Genomic DNA, 24,821 nt, shown 5'->3' with positions numbered 1-24,821 from the left:
GAAATGCGAGACTTTTAGAAACCTTGTTTAGTCGGTAACAACATTCAGTAGATAATAAGGGAACACACTGCACAAATTCATTTCCCACTTAGCCTGAATAAGCAGTTTGACTACTTAATGGTTTCTTATTGTAAGTTTTCCTACGGCCAGGGAAAACAGCTTTGTAAGTAGTCCATCTTTCTAAAACTGAGGTAACTTTCTAAACATTAAAAGTCTTTAGTAACAGAGGGGAAAAATTAAGGCTTAATTACTTAGAAAACAAAATATCACAATTACAGAAGCACATTTAATTACGAAAATTATAAAATTATATTAACTATATGTAGTTTTTAATATCTAGTATCAAAATGCCTTTTCTACTTTGGTAACCAAATTTTTGAGATTAAGAACAAACTAGTTCAATCATTCTCACACACAAAAATTTCATGTTTATATTTATTAAAAACAAAATAATGCAAGTTCGTTAAAGTAACAATATATACACCAAGATAAATATTTGGAATTGTGGAAATAGAAATAGTAAAAATTTCAAATTTTTTCTCAATATCTTAATGACTTAAATAATTTAGCTTTTTTCAGGCATTTTTTGCTAAAAATAAACTTACTTAATTTTAAACTTAGGTCAATGTGCTTTTTTGCTTTTTTTAAAGAAAAAAATTAGTAAAAATGGCAGGTACTAGGTTTGCACTAGCTAAAAAAATAATGTTTACAGTTGTCTAGATGTAATAATTTTAAAAACATACAAATTCAATATGTAGTATGAAAATACATTAAAAAACACATAAGGAACTATGCCCCATAAAAAATATAAATGCAACTTCTATTAATTATATGAATATCAAAAATTAAATATTCTGATTTAAAAGTAGCTTCTATAAAAGTCGGAGTAGTAGGCATTATTTGCTTTCCTAAATGTATAAATAAGAAGTATTTCTAGCTCAACTAAACAGAAATATCAGTATTTCTTAGCAAAAAATGTAGTACATACATGAAAAGGCAAGCATTGTCCTGTATTCAAGTTTTTGAGTTTAAATTCCATTAAAATGTTTCCTACAACTTGAAAGAACTACACACACAAAAGTAAAAAGATGAGGTAAACATCTTATACTCTGAAGAAAGTACTTAAAACTTAATACTCAGATATTCCCAATTAATCTGTATCTTAATACTCAGACATTCTAAAACAATGCTTTAAAAGGTCTTCCATAATGAGGATGATTGTGATAAATATCTGAACTACATAATGAACAGCAGGTTTCTCAGTCTTCTGAGTAGACAGTGATGCTCCTTCTTGTTATTACAAAACAATCATGATTAAGTTTTGCCAACAATATCGCTCCAGTGTGGGTTTACATGAGGCACCATGCTACAGTAAGAGCAGCTACGATGCCATTCAAAATCGCCATGCTATAGCCCATGTGGAAAGAATGTCCAGTCAGTTTCCTAGAAAAAAAGAAAAACACAAATCAAAAAAGAAAAATGTAATGTGGTATAACAAAGACACCAAAAGTTTTCATCGAAAATACTTATGACCTTGGAGTGTATTTCCCAAATGTTCACATATGAATACAAAACTTAAAGAATATTGGACATCTGCAGGATAAATAGTGGATAGATCTTATTAAGTCCTGTGTCAAAACTGTACTGGTTAACAATTATAGTTGTTTCAAATCATTACTGATGAGTAATGCTGAGTTTCATCCCTATTATTTCTTTACTGTGTTTCATTGTCACTGTGTGTAGCCATAACCTAATTCTAAGGTATAAGTTTTGTTATTTTACAAACAGTTCTTTCATTAATTAGCGGTGTGTTTCCGTGCTGTCTGTTCTTACTTTGATTTAACTTAAAATACATATTATTTCAAGTATTTGTTCTGTTTGCACCACTTTTAGGTTATATGAAGGAACTCCCTATGTCTTTCACAGATATTTCAGCTATCATTCTAATAGGTTACTTAATTGAAGTGGTTTTCAATGAGTTCTTAAGAATCAGCAAAGACACATCTCTTTTATGATTGCTAGGAGTGCCAACTAGTTTAATAACTCTTATGTGCATGAATATTCCCTGACATTTGTTTCCTTTATCTTGTAACAATCTTACAACAGTTTTTCCCACTAACTGTATTGCAATAATACTATTTGCTTATCCTAGTAAGAATGAGACATATTAAAAAGAAAAGAAGGTAGTATCCAACTGAGACTCTCTAGAAGGCAGAACAGAATACTCTCCTTTCTGGAGCAAAACAAATTGAGGACACACAGGAAGGTGCACTAGCAGAAGTAAAAGCCAAAAGACAAAAGCAGTAAGGGCCCTGGACTGAGACGGTCATAAATACCCATATCCTCTCCTCCTTTCCTAAGGAGTAGCCAAAGCCAGAGAAGCACTTAGCTGTGAATTAACACTTGAAGAGCAACTCATAGTGATTCCAGTCGCACAATATCTGTGGCAGAGATTGAAGAAGGTACATTCTTCAAAGAAGAGCCCTTTGCATTCATCTGAAGCTACATAGACCCTGATGCTTCCTGACGGTCCCCTGCTCTGTTCCAAGGGAGTTATTATTTACTTTCGACTCAACCTTTCTTTACCCAACTAGGGCTAGTCTAAGATGCTTCTCATGTGTTATTAAGGATTAATCTACCTACCTATATTACCTATCTACATCGTAAAATAGGTATAATGCTTTGTCCCTTTAAAAAAGAAATTCCTCAAATATATGCTGATGACTAGTGAACAGAAACCTAAAGTTGAACAATCAGCATTGTCATTCATCATAAAATATTTAGTGACGATCCAAAAAACTTTTAAATTAATACAGTTCAGTCTTCCATATCAGTGGGTTCCACATCTGCGAAATGAACCAAGCAGGTAGAATATATTTTGAAAAAAAAAAAAATGCATCCGTACAGAACACGTATAGACTTTTTTCCCTTGTCAATCCCTGAACAATACAACAACTATTTATATAACATTTACATTGTATTAGGTATAATATTATAAATAATGTAGAGATGTTTTAAAGTACATGAGAGGATATGCTTAGGTTATATGCAAATACTAAGCCATTTTTGAATGAGACTTCAAGTATCCTCAGATGTTGATACCTGTGTGGAATCCTGGAACCAATCCTTCACAGATAAAGGGGGATGACTGTACTCACCCAATAAAGTTAATCATCAAAAGGTTTCCAGAGTTAATTGTTCTGTCTTAGTAGTTTGTGATCCTCACAATCCCACAAAAATAGAAAAACCTTTAAAGTTCAGTTTACTAAGCCGACAACTACAATGTTGGTAGAATTGAATTTTACTGAGATGTACATGCTCAAATGTTCAGTGACGTCCTTACTAAGCAGGCAAAGCAATGCATTTTAATGGCAATGAAAAAATGCACGGAAGTAGTGGTTCCTAGTCTTTGTCATCTCAAATGTACCATATTCCCACTGGGAACACTGTAGCAATTGTCACAGACTACTGCTAGGTAAAGGACTTAAATCTTTGAAGAATCACTTGCTTTAATTTAAAGCTTCTTTTCAAAATATTCACCATGATTTTCCTCTTTGGAGGAAGACAGACAATCCCTGCAGGCTTTCTCTCTTGTGACTCTCATTTGTGATCTCTAAAGTCTGTTAATAAAGACTGAAGGAATTATGGTTCTCCTTTGTCAAAACTCTATAGAGGACTTATTTAAAATTGACTCAAGTAAAATGAAAATATTATCTTCAATTAATGAGTTTAATATCTTCAATAAATGATAATTAAATACAATGTCTACCTCATCCAATCTATATCTATACATGCATTTCACTTTTTTAATTAAAGCATACCAGTAAAATGCAAATGTCTAACATTTATATACAATTCAATGCATTTTTACTGTGGTAGACTCTCATATACTCACCAACCATATAAAGATAGAGAACATTTCTGGCACTGCAAAAAGATCCCTTTTAAATATTCAACTTACCTCCTGCAGATCTTGAGGTAACTGCAATACTGAGGGCTGTCACCAAGATTAGTTTCACTTGCTCTTGAAACTACATCTACATGGCATCATACAATAAATATTTTTCTGCGTCTGCCTTCTTTTGCTCAGTACTGTCTTTGTGAGATTCATCCATGTTGTATGTAGTATTAGTTTGTTCTTTTCTACTGCAGTATATAGCAAAATGTATTTACCCATTTTACTACTGATGGGTGTTTCCAGTTTGGGGCTCCTATACATACAGATACTATGAACACATCTTCGGTGGGTGGTGGGAATCTGCACTTATTTCTCTTGGATAGATCCTAGGAGTAGAACTGCTGAGTTACAAGGTAGATATACATTACGCTTTAGTAGAAAGTATGAAACATTTTCCCAAAATAGTTGTACCAATTTACACTTCCACTATCAACGTATGAGTTTAAGTTGTTCCACATCATCATGAACACTTGGTATTATCAGTGTTTTAAATTTTAACCATTTTAGTAGGTCTGCAGAGTATGTTGTAGTGGTTTTAATATTTATTTTTCTGATGATTAATGTACTTACTGATCATTCAGAAAGCCTCTTTTTTGATGTTTGTGTTCAAAACTTTTTCTCATTTTTTTCTATTGGTTTATAGAGTTCTTTACATATTCTAGATACAAATCTTTTGTTAAAGATATGTGTTGTGAATAATGTTTATTATGGTGTGTCTTTTTTTACTCTCTTAATAAGATCTTTTGATGAACAGAAGTTCTTAATTTGAATAAAGTCCAGTTAATATTTTAAAAAATGGCTAGTGCTTTTTTGGTAGCTTTTTCATTAAATCTTTGACTACTCCAAGGTTATGAAGATATTCTGTATCTTAATGAGGTTTTACTTTTCTTCTTTTGATATTTAGATCTATAATTCATCTCAAATTAATGTGTATTTTTTGTGTTATAGGACACTGAACACAAAAGAATGAATTTGGTCCTCTACCTTACACAATATACAAAATATACTCAAAATGGACCAAAGACCTAAATACAAGAACTAAGACTATAAAACTCTTAGAAGGAAACATAGGTATAAATCTTCATGACCTTGAATTAAGCAACAGATTCTTAGATATGACAACAAAAGCACAAGAAACTAAAGAAAAAACATAAATTAGACATCATCTAATTAAAAACCTTTGTGCTTCCAAGGACATTATTAAGTGAAAACCCATAAAATGGAGGTAAATATTTGCAAATCTTATATCTGATAGAGTCTACTAAGATATAAAATAACTCTTATAAGTAAAAAATAAAAAGACAAAAAGACAAATTTTTAAAAGGGCAAAGGATTTGAATAGACAATTATCCAAAGATATACACATGTAGGGTCCAGCCCCACAGGGTCGGTGGGTTTTCTCCCCATGTGTGGAGATGAGAGAGTGCAGAAATAAAGACACAAGACAAAGAGATCAAAGAAAAGACAGCTGGGCCTGGGGGACCACTACCACCAATTCACGGAGACCAGTAGTGGTCCCAAATGTCTAGCTGCGCTGTTATTTATTGGATACAAAGCAAAAGGGGCAGGGTATAGAGTGTGACTCATCTCCAATGATATGTAAGGTTACGTGGGTCACGTGTCCACTGGACAGGGGGCCCTTCTCTGCCTGGCAGCCAAGGCAGAGAGAGAGAGGAAGAGAGAGAGACAGGCTTATGCCATTATTTCTGCATATGAGAGACTTTTAGTACTTTCACTAATTTTGCTACTGCTATCTAAAAGGCAGAGCCAGGTGTACAGGATGGAACATGAAAGTGGACCAGGAGCGTGGCCAATGAAGCACAGCATCACAGGGAGATGGTTAGGCCTCCGGATAACTGCGGGCGGGCCTGACGGATGTCAGGCCCTCCACAAGAGGTGGAGGAGTACAGTCTTCTCTAAACTCCCCTGGGGAAAGGGAAACTCCCTTTCCCGGTCTGCTAAGTAGCAGGTGTTTTCCCTTGGCATTGACGCTACCGCTAGACCATGGTCCGCTTGGCAACGCGTGTCTTCGCAGACGCTGGCATTACCGCTAGACCAAGGAGCCCTCTGGTGGCCCTGGCCAGGCATAACAGAAGACTCCCATTCTGTCTTCTGGTTACTTCTCACTATGTCCCCTCAGCTCCTATCTCTGTATGGCCTGGTTTTTCCTAGGTTGTGATTGTAGAGAGAGGATTATTATAATATTGGAATAAAGAGTAATTGCTACAAACTAATGATTAATGATATTCATACATAATCATATCTATGATCTATATCTAGTATAACTATTCTTATTTTATATATTTTATTATACTGGAACAGCTCGTGCCCTCGGTCTCTTGCCTTGGCACCTGGGTGGCTTGCCGCCCACATACATACAAATAGCCAATAAGGACATGAAAAGCTGATGATGCTCAATGTCATTAGTTATACGGAAATGGAAAACAAAAACCACAAGAGATACAGCACATCTTACTCACTACTTGGATGGTTATAATTTAAAAAAAGAAAAAGAAAACAAGTGTTGGTGAGGATGTGGGGAAATCAGAAGTCTTGAACATTGCTGGTGGAAATGTAAAATGATACAGCTGCTGTAGGAAACAGTTTGGAGGCTTCTTAAAAAGTTAAACACAGAGTTAACATACGACCCAACAATTCCACTCTAGGTATATATCCAAGAAAACTGAAAACAAGTCACACAAAAACTTGTACCTGAGTGTTCATAGCAACATTATTCCTAACAGTCAAAAAGTAGAACTACCCAAATGTCCATCAACTGATGAATGAATTAAAAAAATGGTATATCCATATGGAAAACAATGCAGCCTTAAAAAGGAATGAAGTACTGACATATGCCACAATATGGATGAACCTTGAAAACAGTATGCTAAGTGAAAGGAGTAAACATAAAAGACTACATTAAAAAAAAATCTGTACGATTCCATTTATATGAAATGTCCAGAATAGGCAAATCCATAGAGACGAAAAGTAGACTATGGGTTTCCAGGGGATAGAGGCAGGAGGAAATGGTGCAGTGATTGCTAATGGGTATGGGGTTTTCATTTTGGAGTGATAGAAATGTTCTAGCAGTGATGGTTGCTGAATATTGTTGTTCAGTAGTTTTTAGTGAAAATATTAAAAACTACTTAATCATTTTAAGAGTAAAGTTTTATCCTATGTAAATTATATGAAAAAAAAAAACAAAAAAAAAAACACTTTACTGTCAGACATTAAAAAGGACCTGGACCGGGCGTAGTGGCTCACGCCTGTAATCCCAGCACTTTGGGAGGCCGAGGCAGGTGGACCACAAGGTCAGGAGATAGAGACCATCTTGGCTAACATGGTGAAACCCCGTCTCTACTAAAAATACAAAAAATTAGCTGGGCGTGGCGTGGTGGCGAGCGCCTGTAGTCCCAGCTACTCGCGAGGCTGAGGCAGAATGGTGTGAACGCAGGAGGCGGAGCTTGCAGTGAGCTGAGATCGCGCCACTGCACTCCAGCTTGGGCAACAGAGCGAGACTCCGTCAAAAAAAAAAAAAAAAAAAAAAGAGGACCTGAATGAAGGGAGGTCTCCACCATAACCTGGGAATACTCAGCATTGTAAAGGTGTCAATTTCTTTTTTTTTTTAAATAAACACCTATAAATTCAATGAGCTCTCAGTAGCAGTTCAATAGGATTTTTCTTGGTAGAAAATTGGCATTTTGATACTCAGTTCAACTGATACAATAAATATGCAAAAAGAATAAATATTCTAAAATTTCAAATCATAACCTAAAATCAAAGTAATTTTAAAAAGAAGTAAACTGATACAGAAATAAAAAAGGCATCTGAATAGACTACAGCATCTAAAAACAGATCTATGTTTCTGAGCGTATGTATGTGGGTGGTGGTGATGAGATGTTTTACCAATAAGGCATTTTTAGGTCAGAGGAACGAAACCTAAAATTAATTCTTTACAGGTCCCTTCCTCCTTATTCCTAAGAATCAGTTTTTTATTTAGCAGTGTAGAAGTAATCAAGATTCAGCTTATTTTCAAAAGAGCTGTCATATCTACATGGAGTAAAAAGAATGGTGGCTTCCTTTCAGTCTCCTGCTTTTATTTTTTTTTTGAGACAGGGTCTCACTCTGTTACCCAGGCGGGACTGCAGTGGCATGATCATGGCTCGTTGCAGCCTCCACCTCTCAGGGCTCTGGTGATCCTCCCACTCCAGCCTCCCAAGTAGCTGGTGAGGCGGGAGAATAGGGTCTGGAGGCAGGGAATCTAAGGCCAATCTGTGCTAACCTCCTAAAAGAGAAACACCAAGATCTGGGGGCAGGGAATCTAAGGCCAATTTCCTAAAGTTCAATCAAAGGGAAAACACTTGGGTCTAGGGCAGGGAACCTAAAGCCAATTAAGGCACACTTCTTAAAGCTAAACTGAAAGGAAAAGCCCCATCTCCCCACACTGGAGTAACAAAGGATCAAAGACTATTATTCTCCCTACAACCTTCTCGCTTCCACTACATCTCAGATGGAAAGGGCAAACATCCTGCATAGGGTGCCTATTCACCTCAGCCTTTAATTAGCAAAAGACCAAATCCTTCATCCAGATGAGAGGCAGCCAACAGGGACCTCAAAAGGAGTACTTAAAACCCAGAAAACTTTGTAACCAGGCCCTTGAGCCGCTTGCTCAGGCCCAATTCCACCCTGTGGAGCACTTTCTCACTTTAATAAATCCCTGCTGTCGCTGCTTCGTTCATGTATTTTGTTCCTTTGTTACTTTGAGGGTTTTGTTCAATTCTTTGTTCAAAATGCCAATGACCTGGACAACTTACTCAAGGCATTCCTACAAGTAACCCTGGTACTAGAGGCACACACGACCAAACCTGGCTAATTTTTTGTAGAGATATGGTTTTGCCATGTTGCCCAGGCTTGGTTTCAGTTTTGTTCAGTTTCATCATGGAGTCTACTATGGATTCCAAAATGGTTCTTATTATTGCAGGTCATGACTTTTTATTTCCATACTCTGAAGCAGGAAAACCCTGTTAGGCAAATGGTAACAGAAGGGTAGAGGGGTTTGAAAAGACTGAATAGAGAATATGTAATTTTTATTCATTGGTTCTTCTACAATTTCATGAAGAGAAAGATAAGGGAAAGGAAAGGACCTAATCCCAGAAGAATAAGCCTGATCAGAAGCAACTTACCTTTATTATGTAATTTAGATCAATAAAGCAAAATGACTATAATTTCTGAAATCCTGTGTAATAGTCTAACATGGTGATGGGAATATAAATTAATATAGCCATTATGGAAAACAGTATGAAGTTTCTCAAAAATCTAAAAATGAAACTACCATATAATCCAGCAATTCCACTACTGGGTATTTACCCAAATAAAGGACAATCAGTATATTCAAGAGATATGTGTACCCCATGTTTACTGCAGCACCATTCACAATAGTCAAGATATGGACTCAATCTAAGTGTCCATCAACAGATGAATGGATAAAGAAAATGTGGTACATATACACAACAGAATACTATTCAGCCATTAAAAAAAAAATGAAATACTGTCATTCCTGGCAACATGGATGAGTCTGGGGGACATTAAGTGAAATAAGTCAGGCATAAGAAGATAAATATCACATGTTCTCACTCACATGTGTAAGTTTAAAAAAAATGAGCTCATAGAAGCAGAAGGTAGAACTGTGGTTATTCGAGGTTGAGAAGGGTGGTGGGGTAGCCGGGGAAGAAACAGCAGTGGGTGGGGTGAGAGAGGATAGCAGGAGGTTAGTTAACGGATACAAAATTACGATCAGATAGGAGGAATGACTTCTAGTGTTCTATAGCACTTTAGGGTAAATATGGTTAAGAGTAACTTATTGCATATTTTCAGAAAGCTTTAAGAGAAGATTTTGAATGCTCACAATACAAAGAAATGATAAATGTTTTCAGTGATGGATATGCTAATTAGCCTGATTTGATCATTACACATTGTATGGAACTATCATTCATTCTGTATTCCACTAATGAATATGATTATTATGTATCAACTAAAAATAAAAAAAAAGTCAAACATGGGAAACTTGATCAGATAAAAATTAAAAAATTTCCATTCAAGTAAAACTACAGCATTATTTATTATTAATACTGCCAAACTTCAAAAGTGGGTAGTAGATAAGACTGCATTACTGAATGAGGTAAAAGAAAAAAACAAGAAAAAAAATCCCACGGTTTCATGGCAACATCATAGAAATGTTTCACTTTGAAGACCTTCCATTTTACTTCAAAATTTACAAGGCTTATATATTTTTTGAAAATGGCATGACTATTTGTGGAGATGTTACAATTATTATTTGCATATACGAATGTGACAGGTTAAAACAAATTCACAAAGAAATTCTAAGTTGCTGACATTCTCTCCATGTACTTAAATACATTGTACAGATGAATTTTCCTAAAACATTCCTTTGCTTTAAAATGCTTTTGTGTTAACTGGATATAAAATGTAAACGAGCAGAGCAAACAATATTATTAACAAGGTTAAGTTTCCTTAATGATACAAGTTTTGACCCAGGTTTTAAAAGGTACAGCAATGGATTGACAGACAAGAGGTATCATTGTGTAAAGGGAAAAGAAAAGAACCAGAAGTGGAACTCCAATTTAAGATTTCATGCTTATCAGGAGAAAAACTGGACCAGATGAACCTAAGGTCGCTTCTATTTCCTTCCATTTCCTTCCTTCCCCCCTCCCTCCCTTCCTTTCTCTCTCTCTTTTTTTTTTTTTTTTTTGGACAGAGTCTTGCTCTGTCACGTGGTGTGGAGTGCAGTGGTGTCATCTTGGCTCACTGCAACCTCCGCCTTTCAGGTTCAAACGATTCTCGTGCCTCAGCCTTCCAAGTAGCTGGGGTCACAAACACACATGTCACCATGCCCAGCTAATTTTTGTATTTTTAGTAGAGTCGGGGTTTCACCATGTTGGTCAGGCTGGTCTGGAACTCCTAACCTCAGGTGATCCACCCAGCACTCCCAAAGTGCTGGGATACAGGCGTGAGCCACTGCGCTCGGTCTCAGTTCTACATTTCTGTAAGTATCCCAGGTAGCAAGAAATAATTCTAAAAAACACCTCAGAAAGATTATATACAGTTTTTTACCTATTAAAACAGGTTATTGGTCAACATTACCTGTAGTTAAAACTAGAACAATGATGCAGAGGATATAAATATTTTAGTCCCAAAGAGTCAATTAAGGAGACCTATCTATGATGAAAATTAATGGATATAATTTAACCTGCTAAATCAACATTGTTAAGATGTGACTCTTCATTTGACCATATGAAAGAATAAGTAGTAAAATAGAGTACCCAATGGCAAAACCAGAATGTTTCTTTAAGTAAAAGTCAGGATTCCTAAATGTGGATTTTATTATGCTGAGATAAAGTTCTTTTATACTGCAAAACATTTCTGAAATAAAAATGAAAATAATTTAAAAATATTATTCAATAAGTCTAAAATGCCAATGGAGATGTAGTTACAGAGAAAGGCTCATTACAACAGATCTACTTCCATATCCTGAAAGATAAGCTATATAGAAGGTATGATCTTTTTCTGGTTCTAGAGAATTCAATAATAAAAAATTCTACAATGAAGTACTTATGTAGTCCCTGATAGTGGTTAAGAGTTCAAGCTCTATGATTAGATAAACACGGGTCTGAGTGCCAGCCTTGCCTCTTACAAGGGGTATGAAGATAGCAACATTGTTTGACCTCTTTGACCTTCAATTTTCTTCTCCATACAATGGAAACAAAAATAGAATCTACCCTTACAAAGCTGTTGTTAATACCAGGTGTCTGGCACATAGTAAATGATCAATACATCTTAGCTATATAGTAAAGAAACTTAGGTACAGAAGAGATTTTTAAAAATTCTTCTGACCATATACTTAGATTCTGCCTTCCAAGTAAAACACCTAAACCTAAGCTTGCTTTAAAACCAAAACAAAGAAACAAACAATAGTAGTATAAAAGCAAACCCAAGAAGTAGATGGAAGAAAGAAATGGGAGAATTAAAGGTCTCTCTCTCGTGCGTGCGTGTGTGTGTGTGTGTGTGTGTGTGTGTGTGTGTTTCTGCTTGATATTACCCTCTTCCTACATAACGACTTCTTTTATAATTCACTGGAGAACCCAGACTTCCATTATTTATATCTAGACTTTGTTCTGTGAAAATATAATGTCTAGCAATATATTTAGATTACTATTAAATAGTAACTTGCAAAGTGAATATATTATAAAAGAATTATAATTATTTTCATTTTTCAGGAATGGAATATATTTAAAATATAAGATTCAAATGAATTCAATGACTTTGGCAATTTAAGTGACTACATTCTTATATTCTGAAGCATAAATTAAAGCACTGAATAAGCAACTTCCAAAAATTCCAAATAAATTACCTTAAAAAGAAAGAATAACAGAACTGAGCAGGTCTCTTGTCATGTTTCAGGTGGTTTATTGTTTTTATGCTAGTTTTGGTTGATCTGAACTGAATCTCTATACTACAGTACTAAACACCAGACTCCACTCTGTTAGAATAATTGTTCCATGCCATATTTATTCCTGTATTTTCTTTCCCACACAGGTATTCCCACATGTCAGAGATGCTTTTATGACAGAACTCTTGTAATTTAAAATAATAACTTCATTTCCAGCTGATACTGCTTTAAGCAGAAAGCGCTCTATGCTTGCCAGAATAAGAAGATATGTTAAAGGCTCATATTAAGACCCAACTGGCTATTCGTTTCTGTGTCTGATTGGCTCAGAGGGAGAAGGGATGAGCAAGATGGTACTAATCTATTCCCCTTTCACACATCTGAGCTGCCTTTGATTTCTCATTCTATCCCTAGCCCAGGAATCTCCAATTGCTAAAAGTTTTTAAGCTGTATAAGCTTTGTTTGGAGTAACTATCAGTTAGTTCTTTATCTGGAATCAAAAGATCTTAACACTAAACCTGAAACTTGGAAAACAAAACAAAACAAAAAAACAAGCAACACCATATTTTATTAACTTAAAAAGCATTTCCTTTTTAGAAACATAAAACTACATTAACTTTATTATATCCTTTTGTCCTAAAAATTACTTGTTAGAAATTGCTGAAGAGCAGACAAAGTTGATTTCAATGAACTTGACCATTGTTATTTAAGAAATCAGGGTTGGAATTTTAAAGAGAATGCTTCCCTAATTTCACTTCTTTGCTATGTCTCTCCTTAAGGAAAAAATAACACACATGACTTTGCCTCTTACTTTTTACTCTAAAGTTCTTTATAACTTTCTCAATTCCCTTTTCATTCACCAAGATTTACAGAATACTCGGTATCAGGTATTAAATTACATACAGGAGATAGAGAAATGAGTAGGGCTGGATGTGGTGACTCATGCCAGTAATCCCAACACTTTGGAAGGCTGAGGCAGGAGGATGGCTTGAGGTCAGGGATTCCAGACCAGCCTGAGCATATAGGGAGATATTGTTTCTACAAAAAAATTTTGGCCAGGCATGGTGGCTCATGCCTGCAATCCTAGCACTTTGGGAGGCCAAGGCGGGTGGATCACTTGAAGCCAGGAGTTTGAGACCAGCCTGGCCAACATGGTGAAACCCCATCTCTACTAAAAATACAAAAACTTAGCTGGGTGTGGTGGCCTGTAATCCTAGCTCCTCTGGAGGCTGAGGCAGGAGAATTGCTTGAACCCAGGGGGTAGAGGTTGCAGTGAGCCAAGATCATGCCACTGCACTCCAGCCTGGGTGACAGAGTGAGACTATCTCAAACCAACAAAAGAAGGAAAAAAAAAAGAGAGAAATGAGTAAGGAGTCAGTACTGCCTTCGAAGATAACAGAATCTTGTGACGTAGTAGACTGTTTTGCAGGCAGTATTACTGGAACATAAAGGAGCCATTCAGCTTGTAGAAGGGGAGAAAAAATTCCAAAGAAGAGCTAATACCTGAACTAAAATTGAGTATGAGGGATTTAGTGTTCTAAACACCTAACAGTATGCGCAGAAGCAAGAGACAATGGAGAGAATAGGAAGCCCAGTTGTTTAATATGATCAGAATGAAAGACCTGGAAAGCTAGCTCTCTCCTCACTGGAGTTTAGTCATGGCTGTACTAGTCACAGAACTATTTTAACCTACCAGAAAATCTAATTCTCAATCTTTAAAATGAGGATAACAGTTCCTTTCATTAGGTTCTTATTAAAACTAAATGAGATAATATTAACAATTAGTTGTTGGCTGGGCGTGGTGGCTCACGCCTGTAATCCCAGTGCCTTGGGAGACTAAGCCAGGATTGCTTGAGCTCAGGAGTTCAAGACTGTCCTGGGCAACTTAGTGAGACCCTATCTCTACAAAATAAAAATAAAAATAAAAATAAAAATAAAAAATTTAGCCAGGCATAGCAGCACTTGCCTGTAGTCCCAGCAACTTGGGAGGCGGAGGCAGGAAGGTTGTTTGAGTCCAGGCAGTTGAGGCTGCAGTGAGCCATGATTGTGCCACTCTGCACTTTGGCCTGGGGCAACAAAGCAAGACCCTGTCTCAAAAAAAAAAGAAAGGATAAAATCTCAGGATAAATAACAATTATCCAAGAAAAGATAACTGGCAACTTGTGGCAGGCCATGGTCAGACTTCCAGCTCAAAAAACCTTAAGAAAAGAAAACCTCTGACACTATGTCTGCTTTATCATCTGACGTATCTGTTGATTTAGTAAGCTTACACTTACTGCCTATGAGGGTACCATTATTTTTACTCCATTTTAGAGATGAGGAAGTTATAGCTTGGATATACTAACTGACTTGCTCAAATGTCCTTCTGCTAGGGTAGGTTGGATTTGGAAGCTACCTCTCCTGACTTCAAGACCCTTTTTAATTATATCAGGCTGCCTCTGGTAATTTATAGGTTGTTAAATAAACAAAAAGGGTTCCAAGTACAAAATTGGCAAGCACTGTCTCTCAAGTATTTCTTGTCTGTATTGCTCTGGGCATATGGACACTTGTGCCTCTTCAGCTACTCATATATAACACTGTAAATAGCACAAGCAAGAGCAGCTGGGCAAGGTGGCTCATGCCTGTAATCCTAGCACTTTGGGAGGCCGAGGCAGGTGGATCACTTGAACCCAGGAGTTCGAGACCAGCTAGGGCAACATGGCGAAACCTCGTCTCTATAAAAAATACAAAAATTAGCCAGATTAGCCAGATGTGGTGGCGCATGTCTGTGGTCCCAGCTACTCAGCAGTCTAAGGTGGGAGGATCGCTTCAGCCCAGAAGGCAAAGGTTGCAGTCAGCCAAGATCATGCCACTGCTATCTAGCCTAGGCAACAAAGTGAGAACCTGTCTTAAAAAAAAAAAAAAAAAGGACAAAGCAAGCACTCATTAGCTGTATCACTTTATGAAAACAATAAAACCAATAGTTAATACAATTTCCTAGAGGATTTTGTTATATCTATGCATATCTCCATTCAGAACAGTAATGAAATATATCTTACACGATATGCATGTACTTTAACCCTTTACTTCAAGAAGCTGCAGTGCAATGCCATCAATATATTCATTAATAGTGACAGCACTGTAATTGATGGCTCTGAATAGTCCCCAGATAATGAGATTTCATGACACTCAAATATCAAGGCCAAGTTCCTGAACCATCTCTTTTGTCAGTAGCTTTTCTCTCCTACTGCAATTAGCCATCTGACATCTGTTTCATTAGTTCATGGCAATAAAGAATCTGATTCGACAAAGAGGCAGCTCTCCAAAATCTGTATCAAAGAGTAGTAGAGTCAATTCATTGTGCTCAATGTTAAATCTAGTCTGCGTGGAAAAGAAATTTCTAATTTGAATACTAACTAACCCACTGTTTTTGACCTCCAAGGCTTATATATATGCCCAAGTTAAGAACCTGTAACACTCGTATACTATTTTATGCTAAAGATGTCCACATATACTTATTTCCAAGGAGGGAAAGTCAATGCCTGTATTTAGTTATGAGGATAGGCTAACTGTATTAAAGAAAATTGAGTGCTGCTGGAAATTTCAAATTTCAAGCAATTCAAACAAAAATCAACTTGTTCCCTTTTCTTGAATTGCATATTATGATTCAACTGTTTTATTTGTTCTCTATCTTCCTAACCCTCAATGTGAAGACGTCAGAGAAAAACCCTAGTAACAATATTTTAAAGACCCAAACTAATGTTGAATAGAAAAGTAACATTATAATACAGGATGCCAATCCTGAATCCTGAATGTTCCAGGAAATTCTCATGTCAAAGTATTTTACTATCTGCTGCTCCCTACTACAGTTAACAACACACTCTCACAGACAAATGTTAGCATCTAATTACATACAGAACGCTTTACATAGGAAGTAACACATGTAAAAGAGTAATAGATCATGTTACTCTCTAAAATAGTTACTAAAAACAATTTACCAAAAATTAATTCAAACGAAAATTAACTTGTTCCCTTTTCTTTCTCACTTACAATTTATTTTGCAGATTCCAGATTGCATTGTAAGGCAATACAATTTTTTTAAACAAGGATGCATATAAATAATGTTACATTAAATAAAAATTAAATTAAAAGCATGTTTTCTAAAATTGAGTGGATATTTATCAAATGTTATTTGTGGTTGGAAGAAGAAGAAATGGAAAGATGGATAATTCATAGTGATCAGACAATAAAGATTGATAGCATGAGGAAGGTAGCAGATACCCTCTGATTTGTATATTAACTGTGGAATAATGCAAATTGCCAATCTAATCTCATAGATTATATTTTAGCAGGCATTTGTGAAAAAAAGACACCACTCTTTACCTTGGCATATGCCTAGAAATCATGATATAACACTAATAACTGACGTTTCCCTGCATTTTGGCCATGAACCCTATATCAAATAAGCCATAAATACAACCAATAATATATCTAAAGAGAAGATACCAAACTTCAAACTTCTCTAAAAATGTAAGAGTAAATTTATGCTGACTTCTATAAAATAGACATTCAACTGTGTCTTCCAATCTGCCTAGGAAATGCACAAATGTAATTATTCAAAGGACACCTGAAGAATACTGTAGCTTAAAACTGAGTCTAGTTATGATAAAAATATAATAATTTTGCTTGACTTCTGGTAATTCAAAATGACTATCTGTGAGATGACTTTGAAGGTTTTGGTCTCTTTTAAAAGCTATCTAGGAAAATTTTAAATGATGCCTTTCAAAAATATTTTTAGCATAAACATAGATGTTCGAGGTCATTAAACTGAACAGAGTTATACTCAAGGTGGAGATTTCTTTTCAAAACAATTCAATCTATGCCTCAAAAAGACTCATGTTCACTTGTAAGATTCAGGATAAGAAATCTCTTAGCATAGAAGTCAACTGAAGATTTAAGAACTGAGACATGCTCCAAAAACTACAATGCTGTGACTGCAAGACATACTATTTCTATAGCATTTTTCAAAACAGAGAGAAAATTATTTAAAATCAGTTTCTCACTGGATGATTCAACATTCCAAGCTTTGGATTCAGATATCCAATTCACCAGAAATCTTACTTTTATATACCTTTGATCAACATAAGCTTGCAATTTGAAATTTCCAGCAGTACTTTATTTCCATTTATATAGTTGAACTATCCTCATAACTTTAAATACAAGCATTGATTTTTTTTCCTCCGTGGAAATAAATATCTGTGGATATCTTTAGCATAAAATAATAGTCCTATTAAGGAGCTTCCTTGGCATAGTAACTCCCTTCACAATGATTTCAGCTACGGAAATCATTACATGCTAGGGGCGCTTGCCACTTTACTCTGTATGCTTAGTTTATACAAATTAACTAGATTTAAAATTAATAAACCAACTTTACTTGCCAAAAATGACTTATTTTGGAATCCCCAGGTTGTTTTACATTCCTACAATGTTAATGTCCTACTGTGAAGGTTATTTGAGTATATGCTGTTAAATTTGACGTTTGATCTAAATAGTGAACATTTTTTCATGTCAGCAATACGACCCATCACTCATGTTATCATTTTTCCACTAAGCTTATTACTATAGAGTAACATTTCTATCCTAGATGTGACATTTATTATCAGAGTGGTTTTTATTTCTAGCACACTGAATAACTATTAACCTGCAGCTACATACTTTCACCACTAGATGAAGCTTGAGCATAGGTGATGTGAAGTGTGGAGTGCAGTCTTAAAGTGGAATACAGGTACTAGGAGAAAACAATGGAAAAGACAGAGAAAGTCTGATGTTAAGAACAGATTTTGATTTAGCAATATTGTGGGGGCAAAACTGCCACATAGCAAAAGCTCAGAGTGCCTGTTAATTGTCAATAAAATGATGCTGTTTCAATTAGTGAAATTCCTCCTATTGATGATGAATTTCATAATGCAGAGGAGGTAAGTTAGCTAGTATGGTGAATAAAAATAAACAGTCAGTTGCAAACTATGTTACTTGCAAATTACTTGACTTTGTGCAAGTGGCTTAAACTTCTGAGACTTGGTTTCTTCATCTATTAAAAAATGGAAACACCAGACTAATAGTAACACCTACGAGATGGGTGGCTTAGGAGGGCATTAGTTCCCCCATAATGTTTAATAGGACTCTCTTAAGACATCCCTAGAAATCCTAGAATATTAGCTTAAAAGGTAGACTTGTTCAGGAAAATGCACTGTAAGGCACAGCTGGTATCCATAACTAACATTTTCCCAATCAAGAGGACTTTAAAGTTCTGCTGCCAATGGCCAAGCCTAGAATGAACCCCAAAGTTCTTTTTTCTTTTCTTTTTTTTTTTAAAGAGCGTATCTTGCTCTGTCACTGAGGCTGGAATGCAGTGGCACGATCATAGCTCACTGCAGCCTTCAACTCCTGGGATCAAACAATCCTTCTGCCTCAGCCTCCCAGTGGCTAGGAATACAGGCTCATTTCACCACACCTGGATACTTTTTAAAATTTTTTGTAGAGGCAGCATCTCACTATGTTGACTAGGATGGTCTCAAACTTCTAGGCTCAAGCCATCCTCCCACCTTGGCCTCCCAAAGTGCTGCGATTACAGGCATAAGCCACCATGCCCAGCCCACGATTATCTTTAGAGTTCTAGCTTTTCTTTGTATGCAGTATTTTTCCATGGGTAGGTAACATAGATGCAATAACTCCTGAAAACTATAATTAAAGCTGATAACCAAAATGTTAAATACTGACTATATATACACTGTTACATTTGTCTCTTGGAAATCACTCACAAAACCCAGACAATGAACAGGGAAAAGTGATGAGAAATGAACTGGAGATGTTGAGTAGGTAGTGCAGAAGAAGCAGGATAATGAATTATAACATAATGAAACATGGGAATGCCTATTTAGATATTCCAAAAAATCTAAACTTACTGCCTCTGCCTCTTGTTCTTTAACACTGTTAACAAATCTTTAATAACAACCAAAACAAGACTTTCCATCCAGTCTACTGGATTAAATACACAAAGAAAAGGATAGCTTACTAATTGACAAGTTTATATATGTGATATTGCACTATACCTTTTGACTTAGCGAAGTTTACATATACATGGAACCATCTTTCCAAAAAATATGCCTGTTGAAGTCCATTAAGTACCTATCTGGAAATATATCTTGCAAAGTTCTCTATCTTGTATTTCCTAAACATCTTGTGCTTACGTAAAAGTGAAAATTGCTAAGATTTATCTAATATATAACAGTAAACATAAAAAATTTGAATAAAAGAAAATGCTTTTATTTCTAATCTCAACCTCTTCTTATGAATTATTGATCCAAACTGATGATTTCATTAAATATGTCACCTAATATTTACTAAACAGTAATAAATGTTACTTTTTTTCTTCCTCTGAGGGGTTTGTTTCTAGGGAAACACAATTGATAGTCACAGTAAATATGGTCTTCTCAAATGGTTTTCCCACTTCAACTATTCTGTTAAAAAAAAACAAAACCCAGGTACTTAAGTCTGCAGAGATAGCAAAAGACTACTATTTTAACAAACCAGTTATATATGATTTATTTTACTCTCTTACGAAAAAGTATATACATTGTGATCCCAATTTCAATTTTTAAAATATGCATAAAGAATGGAAAAATATATGTTAAAATGTCAGCAGTAATTTTCCTTGATTATTTCCATTTTTCTTTTTCTTTTTTGGAATTTTCAATAAAGAATCTGAATTACTTTTATATATTTAGGAAAAATGCTTACGTTAATATTATTACTTATTTTAGGTGATAAAATACATAACCCATCACAAAGATATTTTTATAAAAGTATGATGTCACATATTGATAAAATATATCAATTTAATTTTGAAGAAAATAAAGTCTGAAGATTTCAACTTTCTCAAAATGTGGAGAAGTTGTTTCCCTGTACAAGGACTCACTCTACTGGTGACATAGAGAATATACTTAATCTGACATTTCTGAAATAACGGCATATTTTCCATAAACACTAGAGGGCAGGGTTTTGACTATAAAACAACTTCATTTGTATTTGTGTGTGTGTGTGTGTGTGTAAATATTTCACTTATATTTGGGTATATATATCATTTATATTTGTATACATGTACACATTATTTTGTACAAATACAAAATGTATATACACATTATTTTGTATAATAAACTCCTGGGCTCAAGCAATCCTTTTGCCTCAGCCTCCCAGTAGCTAGGACTACATAATATATATATGCATTATTTTGTATTTATACACATTTATAATGTGTATATATATTCTATTTATATACAAATATATACACATACACAAATATATATACACATCTTCTATATTTTGTATGTATAGAAATGAATGTGTATATTTTATATTTTGTATTCATTTGTGCATACACAACATATATTTTATATAATTTCAAAACCATTTTTAGAGATTTATTAATAAGTACATAATCTAAGGCTCTAATATGACACCATTTCATATTAAAACTGGATCACTAGGCTGGGTGCAGTGGCTCATGCCTGTAATCCCAGCACTTTGAGAGGCCAAGGTGGCCAGGCTGCTTGAACTCAGGGTTTTGGGACCAGCCTGGGCACATGGCAAAATCCCGTCTCTACAAAAAATAAAAAAATTATTTGACATGGTGACACGCCTATAGTCCCAGCTTATTAGAGGGTGGAGGCAGGAGGATCACTTGAGCCTGGGAGGTGGAGGTTGCACTGAGCCAAGATCATGCCACTGCACTCCAGCTTGGATAACAGAACCAAACCAGACCTTGTCTCAAAAAAACCCAAAAACAAAAAATGCTAATTATTAATTGATATGGTTTGACTGGGTCCCCACCCAAATCTCATCCTGAATTGCAGTTCTCATAATCCCCACGTCATGGGAGGGACCTGGTGGGAGGTAATTGAATCATGGGGGTGGTTACCCCCATGTGGCTGTTCCACTAATAGTGTGTGAGTCTCTTGAGACCTGATGGTTTTATAAAGGGCAGTTCCTCTGCACATGCTCTCTTGCCTGCTGCCATGTAAGATGTGCCTTTGCTCCTCCTTCGCCTTTTTGCCATGATTGTTAGGCCTCCCCTGCCATGTGGAACTGTGAGTCAATTAAACCTCTTTCCTTTATAAATTACCCAGTCTCAGGTATATCTTTATTAACAGTGTGAGAACAGATTAATACAGTAAATTGGTACCGGTAGAGCGGGTTGCTGCTGTAAACATACCTGAAAATGTGGGAGTAACTTTGGAACTAGGTAACAGGGAGAGGTTGAAATAATTTGGAGGGTGCAGAAGAAGACAGGAAAATGTGGGAAAGTTTGCAACTTCCTAGAGACTTGCTGAATGGCTTTGACCAAAATGCCGATATTGATATGGACAATGAAGTCCAGGTTGAGGTGGTCTCCAACAGAGATGAGGAACTTATTGGGAACTGGAGCAGCAAAGGTGATTTTTGCTATGCTTTAGCAAAGAGACTGGGAGCATTCTGCCCCTGCTCTAGAGATCTGTGGAACTTTGAACTTGAGAGAGATGATTTAGGGTATCTGGTGGAATAAATTTCTAAGCAGCAAAGCACTCAAGAGTTGACTTGGGTGCTCTTAAAAGCATTCAGTTTTGGCTGGGTGAGGTGGCTCACGCCTGTAATCCCAGTACTTTGGGAGGCCAAGGTGGGCGGATCACGAGGTCAGGAGATCGAGACCATCCTGGCTAACATGGTGAAACCCCGTCTCTACTAAAAATACAAAAAAAAATTAGCCGGGCGTGGTGGTGGGCGCCTGTAGTCCCAACTACTCAGGAGGCTGAGGCAGGAGAATGGCATGAACCCAGGAGGCGGAGCTTGCAGTGAGCCAAGATCGTGCCACTGCACTCCAGCCTGGGTGACACAGCAAGACTCCATCTCCCAAAAAAAAAAGCATTCAGTTTTATTCATTCACAAAAACATGGTTTGGAATTGGAACTTATGTTTAAAAGGGAAGAAAAGCATAAAAGCTCAGAAAATTTGCAGCCTGACTATGTGACAGAAAAGAAAAAACAATTTTCTGAGGTGAAATTCAAGCCAGCTGTAGCAATTTGCAGAAATAACGAGGAGCCAAATGTTAATTGCCAAGACAATGGGGAAAATGTCTCCAGGGCATGTCAGAGGTCTTCACAGCAGCCTCTCCCATCACAAGCTGGGAGGCCTACGAGAAAAAAATGGTTTCATGGGCCTTGCTGCTTTGGGCAGTCTCAGGACTTGGTACCCTGTGTCCCAGGCGTGGCTAAAAGGGGTCAATGTACACCCCAGGCTGTTGCTTCAGAGGGTGCAAACCCCAAGCCTTGGTGGCTTACATGTGGTGTTGGGACTGCAGGTGCACAGAAGTCAAGAACTGAGGTCTGGCAACTTCCACCTAGATTTCAGAGGATGTATGGAAACGCCTAGATGTTCAGGTAGAGGTGTGCTGCAGGGGTGGAGCCCTCATGGAGAACCTCTCTGCTAGGGCAGTGCAGAAGGGAAATGTGGGGTGGGAGCCCCCACACAAAGTTCCCACGGGGGAACTACCTAGTGGAGCTGTGAGAAGAGGGCCATCAGAACAGTAGAGATCCACTGACAGCTTGCACTATGTGCCTGGAAAAGCTGCAGACTCTCAATGCCAGCCTGTGAAAGCAGCCAGGAGGGAGGCTGTACCCTGCAAAGCCACAGGGGCAGAGCTGCCCAACATCATGGAAACCCACCTCTTTCATCAGTGTGACCTGGATGTGAGATATGGAGTCAAAGGAGATCACTTTGGAGCTTTAAGATTTGACTGCCCTACTGAATTTCGGACTTGCATGGGCCTGTAGCCCCTTTGTTTTGGCCAATTTATCCCATTTGGAATGGGTGTATTTACAGTGCTTGTACCGCCACTGTTATCTTGGAAGTAATTAACCTGCTTTTAATTTTACAGGCTCATAGGCAGAAGGGACTTTCCTTGCCTCAGATGAGACCTTGGACTGTGGACTTATGAGTTAATGCTGAAATTTGGGGGACTGTTGGGAAGGCATGATTGGTTTTGAAAGGTGAGGACATGAGATTTGGGAGAGGTCAGGGGCAGAATGACATGGTTTGGCTGTGCCCCACCCAAATCTCATCTTGAATTGCAGTTCCCATAATTCCCATGTGTTGTGGGAGGGACCGTGTGGGAGGTAATTAAATTATGGGGGTGGTTACCCCCATGCTGCTGTTCTCATAATAGTGAGTGAGTTTCACAAGATCTGACAGTTTTATAAAGAGCAGTTCCCCTGCACACAGTCTCTTGCCTGCCATCATATAAGATGTGCCTTTGTTCCTCCTTGGCCTTCTACCATAATTGTGAGGCCTCCCCAGCCATGTGGAACTGTGAGTCAATTAAAACTCTTTCCTTTATAAATTACCCAGTCTTGGGTATGTCTTTATTAGACAGCATGAGAACAGACTAATACATTAATAAATACATTGAAAATTGAGGCCCTTTATTAAATTGATTCTAATTTAATACAAAATGCAAAGATAATTTTTTTTAAAATTAGTTAAATGCCCTCAGAATAGCAGATCTTTAACAGAATACTAAAACCTTCTCTAACCCCAGAGGCTTCTTACACTTATAAGGTTAATGAATCGTGACAGTGGTAAAAGACAACGTGAAAGGGAAAATGATAATCCAGGAAGAGAGAACAGCAAGAGTAAAATCATGACTTCTCAAAATTGCATAGTTTATGAGGGGGATGCCAAGCTAATCTGGTATGTGACTACAATACAGGGTGCAGTAGGGAAATAGCTGAGGTTGGAAAAGTAGGGTAGGGTCATTTGGGGAAGGACTGTTCTGCTATACTTAAGAGTTGGACTTTATTCTGAAGGCAACAGGAAAGCTACTGAAGGCTTTTAACCAATAGAGGGCTGTGACTGTATCTCTTTTTGTTAATGGAAAGACAGCAGTTCAGTTGCACCTTGGTATCCACTGGGAGATTGGTTCCAGGATTCCCACAAACACCAAAATCCATGAATGTTCAAGTCCCTTATATAAAATGGCATGGTATTAGCCTATAACGTATGCACATCCTCCCCTATACTTTAAATCATCTCTAGATTACTTATAATGCCTAATATAAAGTAAATGCTGTGTAAATAGTTGTCTATACTGTTTTTTATTTGTATTACTTTTTATTGTTGTATTGCAATTTTTTTCCCAAATATTTTTTATCCATGGTTGGTTGAATTCAAGGATGTGGAGCCCATGGATACAGAGGGCTGACTGTATATAGAGTGAATTAGAAGAGTGAGAACTTAGAGGACAGAAGGCCAAGAAGTCAAGCACACTAGCCTTAAATAGTACAAAAACAGTGAAAATGCAAACAGGAAGCATTCTAATGACATTTAAAAAGT

General features: G+C 36.6%; 1 protein-coding gene across 4 annotated transcripts in view; it reads right to left on the bottom strand.

The window, feature by feature from the left end:
* Positions 1-421: 421 nt before the first annotated feature.
* The window catches only part of ARL6IP6 (ADP ribosylation factor like GTPase 6 interacting protein 6), a 43,052-nt gene continuing 18,652 nt past the window's right edge, over positions 422-24,821 (bottom strand). For 2 of the 4 annotated variants that reach the window (XM_003832723.6, XM_024927878.4), the window contains exon 4: positions 422-1,443. In XM_003832723.6, the coding sequence (XP_003832771.1) occupies positions 1,350-1,443 (94 nt within the window). In that variant the 3' untranslated portion in view covers positions 422-1,349. Of the gene's footprint in view, positions 1,444-14,388; positions 14,510-23,931; positions 24,454-24,821 lie in introns of those variants that run through there. The other 2 variants (XM_055108590.2, XM_034954299.3) reach the window with 2 other exon arrangements.

This window comes from Pan paniscus, chromosome 13, assembly GCF_029289425.2.
Source record: "Pan paniscus chromosome 13, NHGRI_mPanPan1-v2.0_pri, whole genome shotgun sequence".
In the NCBI taxonomy this organism is placed as follows: Eukaryota; Metazoa; Chordata; class Mammalia; order Primates; family Hominidae; genus Pan; species Pan paniscus.
Note: the sequence above shows the minus strand (reverse complement) of the source record. Positions and strands in the feature narration are given on the sequence as shown.